A 17,352-nucleotide genomic window follows, 5' to 3' on the forward strand; every position below is an offset into this window, starting at 1 on the left:
GACACCAGTCGGTTTTGGTCACCTTGATCCCATTTTCAAGGTCACAGCAGGCAAATCTGCTTTTGGAGTTAGAAAACAGTGTTGCCGCGATATCTCAAGAACTAATCGCTGGATTGTCTTCATATTTGGAACTATAGTGTATATACAGACACCGCATACACCTGTTAGATTTGGTGACCTTGACCCCATTTTCAAGGTCACAGCAGGCAAATCTGTTTTTGGAGTTGGAAAACGGTGTTGCCACAATATCTCAAGAACTAATCGCTGGATTGTCTTCATATTTGGTACTATGGTGTACAGGCGGGGGATATTTCGTCACTCTGTGACAAATACTTGTTTATAGACCGCCGTCATATAGCTGGAATATTGCTGAGTGCAGCGTTAAACAACAAACAAACGAAACAAACGAAACAAGAGCATTCTGAGAAACAAACTGGGCATTAGAAAGGTTTCAACTTGCTGGGTTCCAAAGATTCTGGCTCCTGATAGAAACATTCCAGATTCATTATCTCTGAACACACAATGCCATTTAGAAAGTGGTCAAATGTAACAAATGTCATATATGAGATAACACTTCCTCAGTAAAGTACAGATTCTCCTACTTTTGTGGGGTTGAGTCAGAGACCATATAATAGATTATATGGTCTCTGGGTTGAGTCCTGTCCGGGATTCAAACCCACACTGCCAGAGTGAGGCACCTACTCATCAGCCCACAAAGTCAGCCATCTAACCCACTAAGCCACCGAGGCTTCCACAAAATGAAAGTCCGACAAGTGGTAGCGTAGATCACATACTTTGTGTACCCCTCTGACAAGTGCGAAATTGGCACGGCTCCCATGGTCTTTCGACTGAACGCGCGGTAGCTTTGAACTCATTGAGCATCCTCCGTTTTCAGCAGATTTGACACCCTCATACGTCCACCTCTTTCAAAGCCTCACAAAAGACTTTGCACAATAGACTTGCAAAAATTATGCAAATGAATCATCATACGTCATCAAACGTCAAACGTGGAGAAATTTCACACCACCAGGAGGAAGCGTCTACATCAGCATCTTCCCGGGGAAAGGGAGTTAACTGATTCTAGAAGTATAGTTTTTTTACAGTCAGTTAACTTCCTTGCATCGGAAAGATGCTACACCAGTGTGGTCCAGGCATTTCACTGCCGTTGGCAGAAGTGTTTGGAACTCGGGGGGGATCATTTAAAAGAATAATTAACAACCAACTCCATCAATGCAGTCCATCGCACTTATGCTCAGAACTTTTCAGCAACCTCTCGTAAATGTGCATTTTGTGGAGAAGTCATGGCTATCTAAATTAACGGAGTCTGAACAATGGTCAAAAGCTGAGGTAATTACCCAACACCTGTCCCGATGTGATGACCCCACACCGTCCCCTGCATTCTCACAGGTTCAAATGTCACATGCGGTGGAAGTGGTCTCAGCGCTTGGGGGGCGGTCGGGTAGCCTAGTGGTTAAAGCGTTCGCTCGTCACGCCGAAGGCCGGGGTTCGATTCCCGACATGGGTACAATGTGTGAAGCCCATTTCTGGTGTCCCCCGCCGTGATATTGCTGGAGTATTGCTAAAAGCGGCGTAAAACCATACTCACTCACTCACTCAGCGCTTGGGCTACAACGATGACCTCAAAGCTACAGTGAATGGGTTTTTCAGGTTGGCTTCAGAAACCGTCTTCCTAACTGGAATTGGAAAGCTTCACTATCGGTATGAGAAGTGTATTGAAAAGCAGGGAGATTATGTTGAAAATAAAATTAAATTTTTTCACAATTGTTCGTTTTGTTTGTTAGGCTTAGAACTGTTTGACCAGCCGTCGTATAATTGGATAACAGGTTTCCAAACATTCTTTTCGGGCGCCTATGTTTATCGCATTTTCTCTCGCTACAACGAGTTGTGTTGAAAACAACAACCAATATCCCAATTCACTGCAATCGATCACTGCATAATCTTGTCCAGGCTGTCATCATATTTCTGGAATATACTGTATATCGCATAAACGGTGTTGCCATTCATCGCATGTCATCGTTCGGAGTAATTGATATATTCTATTAAAATTATATATATCTCATTTAACGTAATTTATTGCTTACTGCATAGGGTTATGAAATTACTTTCGATTTGGGGTACGGATTTTTTCATTTCCAGGGGTATTACTTCTTTTGGGTTACGAATTTGCATACATCCAACACAAAAAATACCACGCTTCTTGGGTTTCCACATGTTTCGTATTATAAATTGTATTATAAATTGTCTAGACCATAGGCTACGACCAATACTCGCTACGGGGAATCTATACAGTAATCCATAGTACATCATCATCTCAATAGCAATGCTGAAAAAATATATATGATTTTACGGCTTCTTTTTACAGTACCGAATAAAAATGTCAACGTGACCTAGCTGAATGACTCATTCTAGAGTTACGTCCCTTTATCAAAGCGGAAGTGTCTCCATATTTATAATAATTTTATCGGAATTCGTTCTAATTTACGTATAGAAATGTTACGGTCCTAATTGAGAAGAAGTGCACACTTTCAGAAGATAGTTCTTAGAGGTATGTAGTGTTTATTAGAGTCACTTTAAACACATCACCAAGTGGGAAATGCAAACGAGCTACGCCTTTGTTGAAATAGTTTCATGATTTTGATATTTTGACATACGCGCCCTGTCACACTACATTTGGCTTGACTATTTTGACAGGTGGTTTTGATTTGATATCGGTTGTGTGTAGCTGTATTCAGAAACATGTTGAGTGTGGAATCATTTCCAGCAGTATTGTTCTTTTTGTGATACAATGTTGGAAATATTTATGATTATGATCGTGATGATGATGATGTTTCTGATTCAGCACACGATCAGATAATCGTAATTTACTTGGTGTCTGTATATCAAACGTATATTTGTTAGTTACAGTTTCGGGAGTGATTTTTTAGTCGATGCATACACATCAATCCAAATAAACTCTGTTCCTTCTATGATGACTATTTTACTATATACATTTTGCCATGGAGAGCGTGTCATGTATCCTGACGTACCCTATTTTCGAACAGTTAAGACGGCATTGCTGTTATTTCGAGGGATGAGCGAATCAAAACTCAAATTCTGCTTCACACCAGTAGGTGATGTCTTCAACGATAGAATTCAGCTCCATTCCGAAAGAAAAACAATCCTCGTTAAAAGGCGTGACCTCATTTGCATGGTTTGTAAACTTCTGCTGCACTCGACATGCTCGAGTGACATCACCTATACACCTACTTGGTATTGTATTTAGCGGAGTTTCCATGAATGAACCGACATGTTTTGGCACACAGCTCTTAACATATTTCTTACAGGTTGGCATTAAAACTCAAACAGTAATTGAAAGTTTGAAACCTAGTCACAGAATATAAATATTTGTCAAATGATAATGTTCACACTATTCCATTCTTCCTTTTCATCATGTTTCATCATGGCACGGGCACCAAAAATCTGAATAATGACGGACTGTTCTGACAGGTGTACAGTACTTTACATGAACCCAAATCATGACAGGCTGAACGTGTGCACTCTCAAGGTGACAACCTTGTTGATGTCCCACCTCTTGTTATAGTTGGACAAAATCACTTTCAATTTGGCTGTTTGAAATTAGGTGTCGTTCGAAAATAGGGTACTCAGCGATAATTGAAAACTTGAACATTTTAAAATAAATTCACACTAATTCAGCATGATTTCTGCAACTAAAATTTACTGTAGTAAATAAATACTTTCATGAAGCCCTACCATTCTTGGAAGTTACTTGACGTCATTATTACATTTTTCAACTATTTATAGAAGGCCATGTTTATCCCCATTATGTTACAATGCTAATCTACTGTCAAGGGGCACCCTGTGAAGATCTGGGCTGGAACTAGTCTTCAGCAACCCATGCTGGGTGTAAGAGGTGATCAACAGGATCGGGTGGTCAGGCGCGCTGACGTGTGATGCATCTCATCATATTGCAATTGTGTATATTGATGCTCACGATGTCAATCACTGGATTGTCTGGTCCAGATTCGATTATTTACAGACTGATGCTATATAGCTAGAATATTCCTGAGTGTGGCGTCAAACAGCAAACAACAAACAAATGTGATTCATAGTTAATGCAGTTAAATACATCATATATTGGTTTGGACAGTTTGGGTAATACGCATAATCAGTTTGGGTGTTGTATATTTTTGGACAACGTAGATTAACTAATATATTTTTGTCTTTTCTATGAATACGTAATGAGTATTCAGGAATATATCTAGACCTGTTCAGTAAAGATTTCCAGATGGGAATAAACAAATTCAATTTAAGAGGTTCATGAAAATTTGGGGTTGTTGGGATAACCTAATTGTTAAGGGTCAGGCTTGTCACACCTGAGGCCTGGGTTTTATTCCCCACATGGGTACAATATGTGAAGCCCCTTTCTGTTGTCTCCCTTGATGTTGCTGGAATATTGCTAAAAGCTGTGTAAAACAGTGTTCGAAATTAGTGCCTGCCCATAGGCCTGTGGCAGGTAGATTTCGTATTGGGCCCATAGTATCAAATTTGTATGGGTCCTTATGCTGCAGTAAATTTACGTCTTGATGTATCTGTCACAATAAGCTGCATTTTTAAAAAAAATAAGGGCCTTAACGGTATAGCCAGGGCCTGCAGCTTCTGAAGTTTGTGGGTCATGATGGCAGCCTGTCATTTTTTTTATATCAAACCCTGGTGTAAAGCCATACTCACTCTCTCAAAATAAAAAGATATGGTTGTGGTCACTGATGTGACCATGGTGATGGCTTGGTTGAGATGTCTTTAATTTCACTGAAAAGAGGACCAATAAAAAGCAATTGTATTTAAATGTTAAAATACCTAGTTAAGATACAACTGAAAGTAAGATTATTTAAAACTTAAATTACCCAATTTTACTCCAATATGCCTGCTAAGGGTACGATGTTTAAAATGATGTGCCGCAATTGAAATAGTACATTATTGTCTCTCAAGCATCAAGGCAAGTTATTCTGAATGGCTTGCTTCCCGTTTTTTCGTGACATTAAGTTCTACTCCAGACTCACAGTGTTCATGACGATGATTGCTTCCTTCTCTGCTTAGCAGGCCATGGAGATAAGTTGTGTTCCATGCATAACTATCAAGGAAGTGTTATAGGTATGTGTATACATGGTAATGATAAGGTATTGTCAGTGTATTTGTGGTGTTGATTCAGAGTTGGGACCTTTTTGTTTGGAAGCATAGCATTCATGCCAACTGTCAGTCACTTTACCATGTGATCTTTGTTCATCGTGTACATTGATACTGCATGTTCTGTGCACAGACCTCCGGATAAGCTGCATATTTGTGTAAAATAGTAAAACACATGACTGTGACTCAGTTAGTTTTGAGTTGCTTGCATACAGAAACACATAGACAGTTTCAAAAACCCAATTGTACACACAAATCTGTATTTCCTATTTGAGAGGGAGAGATGTTGAACCCCTTTTCACGTACCCTCACAACCATGGTCACTTTGTTTGACTCAAGTTAACATCACAGCGAGCATGGTCACTTTGTTTGACTCAAGTTAACGTCACAGCGAGCATGGTCACGTTGTTTGACTCAAGTTAACGTCACAGCGAGCATGGTCCCTTTGTTTGATTCAAGTTATCGTCACAGCGATTATGGTCACATTCTTTGAATTCAGTTATCGTCACAGTGAGCATGGTCACATTGTTTGACGCAAGTTAACGTCCCAGCGAGCATGGCCCCACCATGCTGGCAGTAGTGTACATTTATATTGTGCTTCAGATTGGTGTGGCCTACCATGCTAATATGCTTTAGCAGGATGTTGTTCAAGAGGCTGTTTCCTGACAGTTCTGTAAGACCTCGCTGTATATCATGCTTTGGTCTGCTGTTGAAGGAAGTTGCTTTGTGATTGGATGATTAGCATTGATCCTACGATTGTTTAATCTTAAAATGGACGTGACTATTTTTCCTGGTTTTAGTGTGGTAAGACACTGTACCCATGGTGAACAACCATTAAATCAGGTAATGCTCAAAATATTACCTGTGTTGTTATCCTGATTAGTATAATTATACTAGGATGCTTTGTTAAATGTTTTCAAAATGTCATTAAGTATTTACCGTCTGTTCTCTTTATACTCTAGTCGCTATTTAGCTGAAATATTGCCAAATATGTTAATTATGTTAATTTCAACTCACTGTCCCTTCATCATGTTTCTTGTGATGTTCCTTTTGATGCTTCTTGTGATGTTCCTTGGCATGTTCCTTGTGATGTTTATGGTGATGTTCCTTGAGATGTTCTTGTCATGTTTATTATGATGTTCATTGTCATGTTCCTTGTGATGTTCCTTGACATATTCCTTGTCATGTTCCTTGTGAGGTTTATTATGTTCCTTGACATGTTCCTTGTGATGTTCCTTGTCATGTTCATGGTGATGTTCATGTTGATGTTCATGTTGATGTTCATGTTGATGTTCCTTGTCATGTTCCTTGTGATGTTCCTTGACATGTTCATGGAGATGTTCATTGTGATGTTCATGTTGATGTTGATGTTCCTTGTCATGTTCCTTGTGATGTTCCTTTACATATTTCTTGTGATGTTCCTTGTGATGTTCCTTGTGATGTTCCTTGTGATGTTCCTTATGATGTTCCTTGTGATGTTCCTTGTGATGTTCCTTGTGATGTTCATTGTCATGTTCATGGTGATGTTCATTGTGATGATCATTGTCAGGTTCATGTTTAGCCAATGCAATGACTAAGATCACATATTATTTTACAAACACTCAAAATTGTTTTTGATTGAGTTTAAGGCAAATGTATCATACATGATTGATCTCAATTCTGCTTCCCTCATACAAAATGTCTACCTCACTTCTAAAACAATCAGTTTTTATGCGGCCCAATGTATATGGGGATGCTTTAAGGCTTTGTCCGAGTTTGTTTTGGAATCTGTGTACATGATTAGTGCTTGAACTTCCCAGGGATATCATATACCGTATAATCTCCATTATCTGTGTATAAATAACCCTGTGAAATTATTTTGACACATTGACCAGTCAAAGGACAATTAAGTCATGCTTGATGTAGTTTAAATGCCCAAGAAGCATTTACTATTTCATGTGCTATATGTCAATGAAAAATATGATCCTTGGGGCGGGGTCATGATCTGAAATAGTTTGTGACCTTCGTAAGGTCAAATTCACAGTGAAGTTCATGTTCAATAACATGCCTTTTTTTGAAAGTTTTATGCATGTACTGGTGTGAATTCTTATGTATAACCAGCAATGACAACTTTTCAATGTCAGTGATAGGTCACTGTCACTGTCATGAGTAGGGCATATACAATTGTTCCGTTGTTACGTCCAGTTCGAATATGGACCTCATATTTGGTATATTTGCAGGGTAGCCCATTGAAAAGTTGTTGAAATACTTGTCATTGTTTTGGATTGTCAAATTCACTCTCAACATGCTCAAGGCCCTGTACTGAAAAATATATTATGCTCGAGATGGAAGTGTCCTCAGTCATACCTTCACACCAAACTAGTTCTCAATATGTTCGTGAAAATGTTGTTGAACGGGCTACAACTGTGTATGAACGTAGTAGCAACTATTGACAGTCTTTTTATGAACTTCTTGGACGGGCTCGGATGGGGAGGGTGCTCTAGAACTTTAAGTCTGCTCAAAATTGTATCCTGCCATCTCGTTCTGCAATTAGTCGGATTGACAATGTACTCAAAACGAGAAAGACGTATTACAAACAGAATTGCTGTACTTCAAACCTACTAGGGACGTGTTACGACGGGGTGCAGTCGGACATAAATTTCAGTACGTGTGCACACCGACTGGGTCTGTTTGTTTCTTGTTCATCCCATTCGGTGACAGACCCAATTTGACTGCATTACGTTCCTAGTCAATCCTTATTCCGTGCAAATACTTTTCAAACCAAATATAAAGTTCTGAAGTTCTAAAGTTTCTTGATGGTTCTAAAAGTTCCCAGTAGGTTCTCATTAAGTTCTCCTAGTTGTGAGTACGTTTATGTAGTTCACACGCAGTTCTTACTACAACCACCCTGTCTGAAGTACGATAGGACAAGCTAGGATATAAATACGGCTAGGGTTTCAGGTTCATCAGATGGGCTTGAGATCCCCATATTGATTGATGGACATATTGAGGACTGCTTATGAACGATCTAGCATCATATTTTATGCCAAAATACTCGTTCTACCGTGATCACAGCCTGTTCTTGTATTTTTTTCAGAACGTGGTAGAACGGGATAGAACTACTTTGGTGTGATGGTAGCATAATAGGATGAACATTGGAGTTTTATGTCAAAGTTCCTTTGACTTTGACTTTCTTCATGTTCTTAGTTTATTTGAAGCCCTGTATAATTATGCAAAAACCTTGGATGTAAAAACCTTGTAGTGCCCCTATTCAGGTTGGGTTGTATACTCCCCAGGGAGTTGAGAATGATAACAGGAAAGCAAACAGATCTACTGGAGAGGGAACAAATAAAACCGGACTTGAACAGACACTAGTTCCTGGATGCCTGCGGTATATGATGATGATGATAATAATAATAATTTCCTCTGTACTATATTCCAGGCACACCAAGCGCGATGTCTGTGGGGGCGGGTGAAAAGATCACCCTGACTGATGCACTACAGAATGTGGATGTGTTGGACGAGCTCCACCTTCCGGACCAGCAGCCATGTATCGAGGCCATGCCGCAGTCCGTGCACTACCGCGCAGACTTCGACACCAACTTCGAGGATAGAAACGCCTATGTTACCGGTGTGGCCAAGTACATTGAAGAGGCCACAGTTCATGCTGATCTGGTAAGTGTGTCTCACTGTGTGTTTCCATTGGTTAGAGTTGGTCCCCATAAACAGCTGGTCACAAGAGGCAACCAAATGAATTGGGAGGATCTTGCTGGTTTGCCTGTTATTTACTGTCTGTTATTTTTACAGCATGGATCGTTGCTCACTATATTGCAGTGTTCCCGCTGGCTTTTGAAACGTCCAGTCCTGGTGGACTGACAACACTGCAAATTACCAGTCCCCCCTAATTTTTGTCAGTCCAGACTTTCCTCAAATAAATAAACATATGAAAATCACCTGGCTTTAATTCTTTCGACATTATGTTCGATTGCAAAGACACCATCTCTGAAGCAACCTAGTTAGATCTACTTGTTATTCATACAAAGCTCAGTCACAATTTACTCTTCTTTTTTTTGATATTTCTGGACGATGTCACTACGAAGATATACTTAACCTCAAACCAAAGCGAAATGTTATTTTCTTGCACTAAAAATGGACGGGAAACGCTGATGGTAACAGACAAGCTGACTTCGATAAAAAATATACTTATTTGAATATCGCCAGTGTTTTTTTCAACAACCAAAATTTATATAGTACTTTATTTGCATGTCCACAGGGACTGGCAGTCAAATGAATTACCAGTCCAAGTCTAATTTTACCAGTAAAAAACTGGTAAATACCAGTAAACGGGAACACTGTATTGATCACTGGATTGATCACTGGATTGTTTGTTCCAGACTTGATTAATTACAGGCTGCCATCATTTAGCTGCAATATTGCTGTGTGTTGCACAAAGTAATCATCTGTTCGTTGTTTAATGCTGCACTCCAACTATATGATGGCAGTCTGTAAAGAATCAGATCTGGACTAGACAATCCAGTGACTGACTACATGATCATAGATTGACGCAGGTCGGATCGATGACATGCATCAACCAAGTCAGTGAACCTGACCAGCGGATCCTGTTAGTTGCCCCTTGTGACAAGCATAGTCACCTCTTGCAACTAGCATGTATTGCTGAAGACCGATTTTAACCTGGGTCTTCATGGGGTGCTGGTCGCTCTGTCTGGCCACCAGTTAATGCCCCAATAATAAAGGAGGAGCAAGTCTGTGCCACAGTACCAGGAGCCAATGCCGACTTTTGGTATGGTACCAAGCAGAATTGGTAAATGTTGTAGAGTTCCAGGCACCAGAATGTTGAAAGTGGCAGACTGTAATATATACCGTATTCAACGTAATAACTGCCCAGGGCACTCTCAAAAATTGAAATAGGGGGCTCTTATTAGAATACAATTTTGGAGAAAAAAAACCAGAGTTGAAAGATTGTAAGTTTCGTGGTTTATGCTGACAGCCTGAAATGATACAAAATAAAAGTCTGTATGTATTATACATGACAGATATATTTATCCAGAATTTAATTGCCCTTAATTGAGGGTGCATATAACACATGCATGAGTGCATATTATACACGAATAAATAAGTCTTGTGTACATTGATCGATCGGAAGGGGTGCTAATTGGGATTGTTCACAAGCCATTATATATTAGCAAATATCGCTGTGGGCGCTTATTAGAGCGGGGCGCTTATTATGTCGAATACGGTACATCCCATGTTTTATGGTAGCAGTATCCTGATATAATATGTACCTGCCATGTTTCAGAACAAGCTGCTTGAGGAGGGGCAGGAGTATGCCGCCATGTTGTACACCTGGAGGTGCTGCTCCCGTGCACTGCCACAGGTAACACTCCCTCTCCACCATCACTGCTACAACTACGACGTTACTTGAAACATCATAAACTGGACTGAATGATGCTCATGGAATTTGTTTGATATGGGTCATAGTTTGGCCCAACACAAATGCCAAACATTTGTTGGTTATTGTGACTTGGAGAACAGTTCCACGTAGAGCAGTTAACTGTAGATTGGATGGAATTTGTAACAGAACACACAATGTGTGATTTCAAATGTTAAATTTAGCACCACAGTGGCACAGCTAGTTTTAATCTTAAAGCCAAAACGTAAGTGGTCTCCCTTTCAGGAAATGAGAACCTTGGAAGGTTAAGTTCGAACTTAAACACATGACTCATGATGTCAGTATGTTTATTGGGATGCATTAGATGTCCCAGATGAAGATAGGGAAACACAAAATTCTCCGTTTTTCCTGAAAATTGCAATGCTTCATTTCTATCACGTTTTCTGCCCAAAATGTATTGATGACTTTGAATAGGAAGCATATCTATTCTAGAAACCCACAAGTTCCATTTTATAACATCATTATTTTAAAGTGCCTTCTGACCGCGATAGAGAAAAAGTACTTTCCTATACATATGTTTCCTATGAATTGTTTGTCCCAGTTAGAGGTTGTTTTTGTGATTTGAAACCTCTGTACAGATTGAGCAATAGTTTTCCAGGTAGTGGAGTATGTTTTTGTCCTAGTTGTCAGAAATGGGAAATATTGTCTGATAGATATTTTGTGTTGTGTTTGAATGATGCTTTTTGTTGTCCAGGTGAAGAGCAATGACCAGCAAAATCGTACACAGATTTACCAGAAGATTGTGGAGGTTCTAGAGCCACAGGTGACTCGACTGACGGATTTCATGCACTTCCAGGTATGTAGGTTGGATGTTGAGCCACAGGTGTTGAGAGTTGAGACCAATGTCTTGCACTTCCAGATCTGTAGGTTGGTTGTAGAGCTACAGGTGTCTAGACAGACTTCATGCACTTCCAGGTCTGTAGGTTGGTTGTAGAGCTACAGGTGTCTAGACAGACTTCTTGCACTTCCAGATCTGTAGGTTGGTTGTAGAGCTACAGGTGTCTAGACAGGCTTCATGCACTTCCAGGTCTGTAGGTTGGTTGTAGAGCTACAGGTGTCTTGGCAGACTTCTTGCACTTCCAGGTCTGTAGGTTGGTTGTAGAGCTACAGGTGTCTTGGCAGACTTCATGCACTTCCAGATCTGTAGGTTGGTTGTAGAGCTACAGGTGTCTAGACAGACTTCATGCACTTCCAGGTCTATGGGTTGGTTGTAGAGCTACAGGTGTCTTGGCAGACTTCATGCACTTCCAGGTCTGTAGGTTGGTTGTAGAGCTACAGGTGTCTAGACAGACTTCATGCACTTCCAGGTCTGTAGGTTGGTTGTAGAGCTACAGGTGTCTAGACAGACTTCATGCACTTCCAGGTCTGTAGGTTGGTTGTAGAGCTACAGGTGTCTAGACAGACTTCTTGCACTTCCAGGTCTGTAGGTTGGTTGTAGAGCTACAGGTGTCTAGACAGACTTCATGCACTTCCAGGTCTGTAGGTTGGTTGTAGAGCTACAGGTGTCTTGGCAGACTTCATGCACTTCCAGGTCTGTAGGTTGGTTGTAGAGCTACAGGTGTCTAGACAGACTTCATGCACTTCCAGGTCTGTAGGTTGGTTGTAGAGCTACAGGTGTCTAGACAGACTTCATGCACTTCCAGGTCTGTAGGTTGGTTGTAGAGCTACAGGTGTCTAGGCAGACTTCTTGCACTTCCAGGTCTGTAGGTTGGTTGTAGAGCTACAGGTGTCTAGACAGACTTCATGCACTTCCAGGTCTGTAGGTTGGTTGAGGAGCCACAGGTGTCTAGACTGACAGACTTCATGCACTTCCAGGTCTGTAGGTTGGTTGAGGAGCCACAGGTGTCTAGACTGACAGACTTCATGCACTTCCAGGTCTGTAGGTTGGTTGAGGAGCCACAGGTGTCTAGACTGACAGACTTCATGCACTTCCAGGTCTGTATGTTGGCTGTTGAGCCACAGGTGTCTAGACTGACAGACTTCATGCACTTCCAGGTCTGTAGGTTGGTTGAGGAGCCACGGGTGTCTAGACTGACAGACTTCATGCACTTCCAGGTCTGTAGGTTGGTTGAGGAGCCACAGGTGTCTAGACTGACAGACTTCATGCACTTCCAGGTCTGTAGGTTGGTTGAGGAGCCACAGGTGTCTAGACTGACAGACTTCATGCACTTCCAGGTCTGTAGGTTAGCTGTTGAGCCACAGGTTTCTAATCCTCCAGGTATGTGGGCACAACAGGCACTGTAGGCCACGCACACTGATGAATTGCTACTTCTTGTGTGAGACAGTATTAACAGGTTTTCATTGAAAATGAACAATTTATACTTTCAGAAAAGAGCTATTGAGCGGTTTTCTGATGAGGTTCGTCGTTTGTGCCACAAAGAAAAGAAGAATGATTTTGTGTCTGAGGCGTATCTGCTGACACTTGGGAAGTTCATTAACATGTTTGCTGAACTGGACGAGCTGAAGAACATGAAGGCTAGTGTGAAGAATGACTACTCAGCATACAGGAGGTAATGTCCCTCAGGGCAGTCTTGCTTGTCTTGTAGCCCTCACTGTTGATGATGATGATGTTGACAACAACTATGCTAATATTGATGATGATAACGGTTATTATTACTCAGTGATGATTATCATCTCAAGGTGCAATGTTAGATAGGTATGTTGGATTCATAGACCCAGTGAAGATCCAGCTTATAATTCAGAAAGCCATGTGTCTCATAAAAAATAAAGAGGCGACTAACGGGATCAGGTAGTCAGGTAACTGACTTGGTTGATGCATGTCATCATACCCCAGTTGCATAGATCGATGCTCATGATCAATCACTGGATTGTCTGGCCCAGACATGATTGTTTACAAACCGCAGTCATATAGCTGGAATATTGCTGAGTGAGGGTTAAACAACAAACAAACAAACTGTGTTGAGAATCGAACTCGAATGTTCGGTGTCGTGAAATATTGCTTGTAAACAGCAAGAAACAAACAGACAGCTTAATGGAACTGACAACATGCATATTCTCTCTCATTACAGAGCTGCTCAGTTCCTCAAGGTTATGGCCGACCCAAATGTTCTACAGGAGTCTCAGAACCTATCCATCAACTTGGCCACCCAGAACAAGATCCGGTCCACAGTGAAGGAGAACTTAGCCCAGATCCCCGGCCATGAAGACCTGCTGGCGGACATCGTCAACCTGTGTCTGCAGCTGTATGAGGCTCAGATGTTCCTGGAGCCCAGTGAGAAGTACATGCTGGTCAAGGTAGGTCGTCGAGGTCACGTCTGGACAGAGCAAGTTCCCATTGCTTGTGGCTTCTTTGTGGAGATTCCTGTTTAAATAATTCCCCTTGCCCTGAAAAAAATTAGGGCCTTATATCTGCCCAGAGTTGTTTTAGAACTCATGTAGATCACTGGGCAAGTGTTGGGCACAAGTAGAGACTGACGGCCCAGCTTTGTAGTAGAACTCTTGCAGATCACTGGGCAAGTGTTGGGCACGAGTAGAGACTGACTGCCCAGCGTTGTTTAAGAACTCTTGCAGATCACTGGGCAAGTGTTGGGCACAAGTAGAGACTGACTGCCCAGCGTTGTTTTAGAACTCATGTAGATCACTGGGCAAGTGTTGGGCACAAGTAGAGACTGACTGCCCAGCTTTGTAGTAGAACTCTTGCAGATCACTGGGCAAGTGTTGGGCACAAGTAGAGACTGACTGCCCAGCTTTGTAGTAGAACTCTTGCAGATCACTGGGCAAGTGTTGGGCACAAGTAGAGACTGACTGCCCAGCTTTGTAGTAGAACTCTTGCAGATCACTGGGCAAGTGTTGGGCACGAGTAGAGACTGACTGCCCAGCTTTGTAGTAGAACTCTTGCAGATCACTGGGCACGAGTAGAGACTGACTGCCCAGCGTTGTTTAAGAACTCTTGCAGATCACTGGGCAAGTGTTGGGCACAAGTATAGACTGACTGCCCAGCGTTGTTTTAGAACTCTTGCAGATCACTGGGCAAGTGTTGGGCACAAGTAGAGACTGACTGCCCAGCATTGTAGTAGAACTCAAAATAAAGTAGAAAAGTGGACATGTTTCAGGCAAGAGTGGAGGCAGACTGCCCTGCATTGTAATAGAACTCAAAATAGAGTAGAATAGTGGTCATGTTTTAGGCAAGAGTGGAGGCAGACTGCCCTGCGTTGTAGTAGAACTCATGTAGATCACTGGGCAAGGGTGGGCAAGAGTGGAGTGCAGACTGCCCTGCGTTGTAGTAGAACTCATGTAGATCACTGGGCAAGTGTTGGGCAAGAGTGGAGACTGACTGCCCTGCATTGTAGTAGAACTCATGTAGATCACTGGGCAGGTGTTGGGCAAGAGTGGAGACTGACTGCCCTGCCAATGTGTTGATACCTGCTGTAACATGGCCTGATGTTTCAGGTAATGGCATTTGGGCTGTTTTTGATGAACTCCAAAGAAGGCATCAATATCTACAAGATGGATGCCAAGAAGAGAATCAACATCAGCAAGATAGACAAGATCCTGAAGGTGAGCAATGAGATGCAGGCTCTGATATCTCAGTACTAATTATAAACTGGCTTAAGTGTACTGTGCTCATGTGCGTGGTAATCTTAGTCAAGTTATTGTTACAGAAGAGCCCATTTTCCAAAATCTGTAGAATAAGCAGCCAACTTGCACGTGTATACTAGGTCAAAGGTAACTCAGAAAGATTTTTGTTGTGCTATATTTTATGAGAGATGTAATTTGATAAATTCTCATGTTTTGCTGTATAAAATATCTTCATGGATTCATTTTGTTTTCCAAATCAAAATCAAACAATACCTTTCATATGTTGTGATTAGTATCTACACCTGATTAGGGATCTTTGTTTAGTGCAGTAAAGAGCACTAAGATCCGATTTTTATGAGATTGCTTCAAAAATGATTGACAAAACTGTTGAAACGCGGAGCTCATTTTTCTCTCCAGTTGTTGTCTCTCCTGTATCCATGACTACAAAATGCCGACGACTGACCATGCTGAGTAATGTTTACTTTATTATGTAGAAAATAGTATCTGTATGTATACACTGTGTCAATCACTGTCAAACACTTTGACTCCCAATACATTAAACCCAATAGCTGTAATGATGACCTTTTTCCTAATAGCAACTGGAGGTTGTGCCTCTGTATGGAGACATGCAGATAGCTCCATTCCACTTCATCAAGAACGCCGCGGTGTTCGAGCCGTCCAAATGGCCGTGTTGCGAGTCGAGCCAGCCCAGCCCGCAGTCCAACCTGCTGGTCAACCTGGAGGCTATCCGAGAAGACCACATGCAGTTCATCAGCCAGCTGTCCCGCCACAGCAACGAGGTCAGCAAAACACAATTTATTATACCCCCGACTTTTAAAAGTCGGGGGTATATAGTTATACCAAGGTTCCGTCCGTCCGTCTGCCAGTCCGAAAACTTTGTCCGTGCGATTTCTCTTAAACTATTCAGTGGATTCATCTCAAACTTAGTACAAACAATCTGTGTCATGTGGAGGGGTGCTGTCAAAAGAAAAAGAAAAATGTTTTTATTAATTTTCCATTTTTTTATGAAATTTTCAAACCCTAACCCTATCCTAGCTATTTAATTTGAATACTTTTTTTTCTTGTTTATATTCAGATTGTGTAAGTGTTGCATATAAGTGAGACCCTCCTTCTTCTGGACTGTGACTATAGTCACGTTTTTCAGAAAGTTCTGGAGGTTGCTGCACGGTCCTAGTATAAACATGGTTATAATGTCTATTTGTGAAAATATGCTTCTGATTGAAATTGTGGTATTAACTAACCTAAGCCACATTTTATATATAACTCCTGCGTGACAGACAATGTGATTGTTTCAGGCCATCACTACCACCAGGGAGAGTCCGCGGAATGACGCGGAGAACAAGGAACTGACGGACCTGGCGCTCCGCGGACTGCAGCTGCTCTCAGCCTGGACACAGCAGGTCATGGAACTGGTCAGTGGAAGCGCCTGCTAGTCTTTCTGGTTTTTTGTTTTGTTTGTTGTTTAGCCCCACTCAGCAATATTCCAGCTATATGACAGCAGTCTTTTAATAATCGAGTCTGGACCAGACATCATGAGCAACGGTCCATACAATTGCGATATGATGACATGCGCCAATCAGGATCCTGTTAGTCGCATCTTACGACAAGCATATTCGCCTTTTATGGCAAGCATGGGTTGCTGAAGACCTATTCTACCTCTGATCTTCACGGGTAGCCTTGTAGTCTGGATGTCACTTGCAGGGCTATATTGTTGTCCCACATGAAGGGCAGAATGACCTCAACTCTGTTTTTACAATTCCGTATTAACGGGATACATGGTCTTATCTTGTTTATACTACTTTACAAGTTTGAAGAATGTGATCACATAATTCATTAACACGATAATGAAATGTGAAGACTGTCTTGGTTCAGTCGCAGTCCTAGAAAGATTGTTGAGATTAGTGGCTTAATGTAGGACCTGATTAACAACGTTAACTCACTCACTGTTGTAATACTTGCCTCTTGTTTCCAGTATTCCTGGAAGCTGCTGAATCCGACTGATCCTCGTCAGAATCCACTGTGTCCACAAGATGCAGAAGAGTATGAGAGGGTAAGTTGTGTTACATTCTAAGTTGTCATCGGCCTGCAGTACAATTAAACTACTGTCCATAGCCTGTTTCTGGCACCTCACCTCACCTGTT

At 41.5% G+C, this 17,352-nt stretch overlaps 1 protein-coding gene across 2 annotated transcripts in view; it reads left to right on the forward strand.

Moving 5' to 3' along the window:
• The first annotated feature begins 2,446 nt into the window (after window positions 1-2,446).
• The window catches only part of LOC139450740 (cytoplasmic FMR1-interacting protein-like), a 51,603-nt gene continuing 36,697 nt past the window's right edge, over window positions 2,447-17,352 (forward strand). For both annotated transcript variants that reach the window (XM_071232556.1, XM_071232557.1), the window contains exons 1-10: window positions 2,447-2,566; window positions 8,624-8,856; window positions 10,499-10,576; window positions 11,346-11,447; window positions 12,980-13,161; window positions 13,681-13,906; window positions 15,062-15,169; window positions 15,787-15,990; window positions 16,507-16,623; window positions 17,184-17,261. In XM_071232556.1, coding sequence (XP_071088657.1) covers window positions 8,638-8,856; window positions 10,499-10,576; window positions 11,346-11,447; window positions 12,980-13,161; window positions 13,681-13,906; window positions 15,062-15,169; window positions 15,787-15,990; window positions 16,507-16,623; window positions 17,184-17,261 — 1,314 coding nt within the window. In that variant the 5' untranslated portion in view covers window positions 2,447-2,566; window positions 8,624-8,637. The remainder of the gene's footprint in view (window positions 2,567-8,623; window positions 8,857-10,498; window positions 10,577-11,345; window positions 11,448-12,979; window positions 13,162-13,680; window positions 13,907-15,061; window positions 15,170-15,786; window positions 15,991-16,506; window positions 16,624-17,183; window positions 17,262-17,352) is intronic.

This window comes from Haliotis cracherodii, unplaced genomic scaffold, assembly GCF_022045235.1.
Source record: "Haliotis cracherodii isolate W230 unplaced genomic scaffold, xgHalCrac1.p SCAF_8, whole genome shotgun sequence".
Lineage (NCBI taxonomy): Eukaryota > Metazoa > Mollusca > Gastropoda > Lepetellida > Haliotidae > Haliotis > Haliotis cracherodii.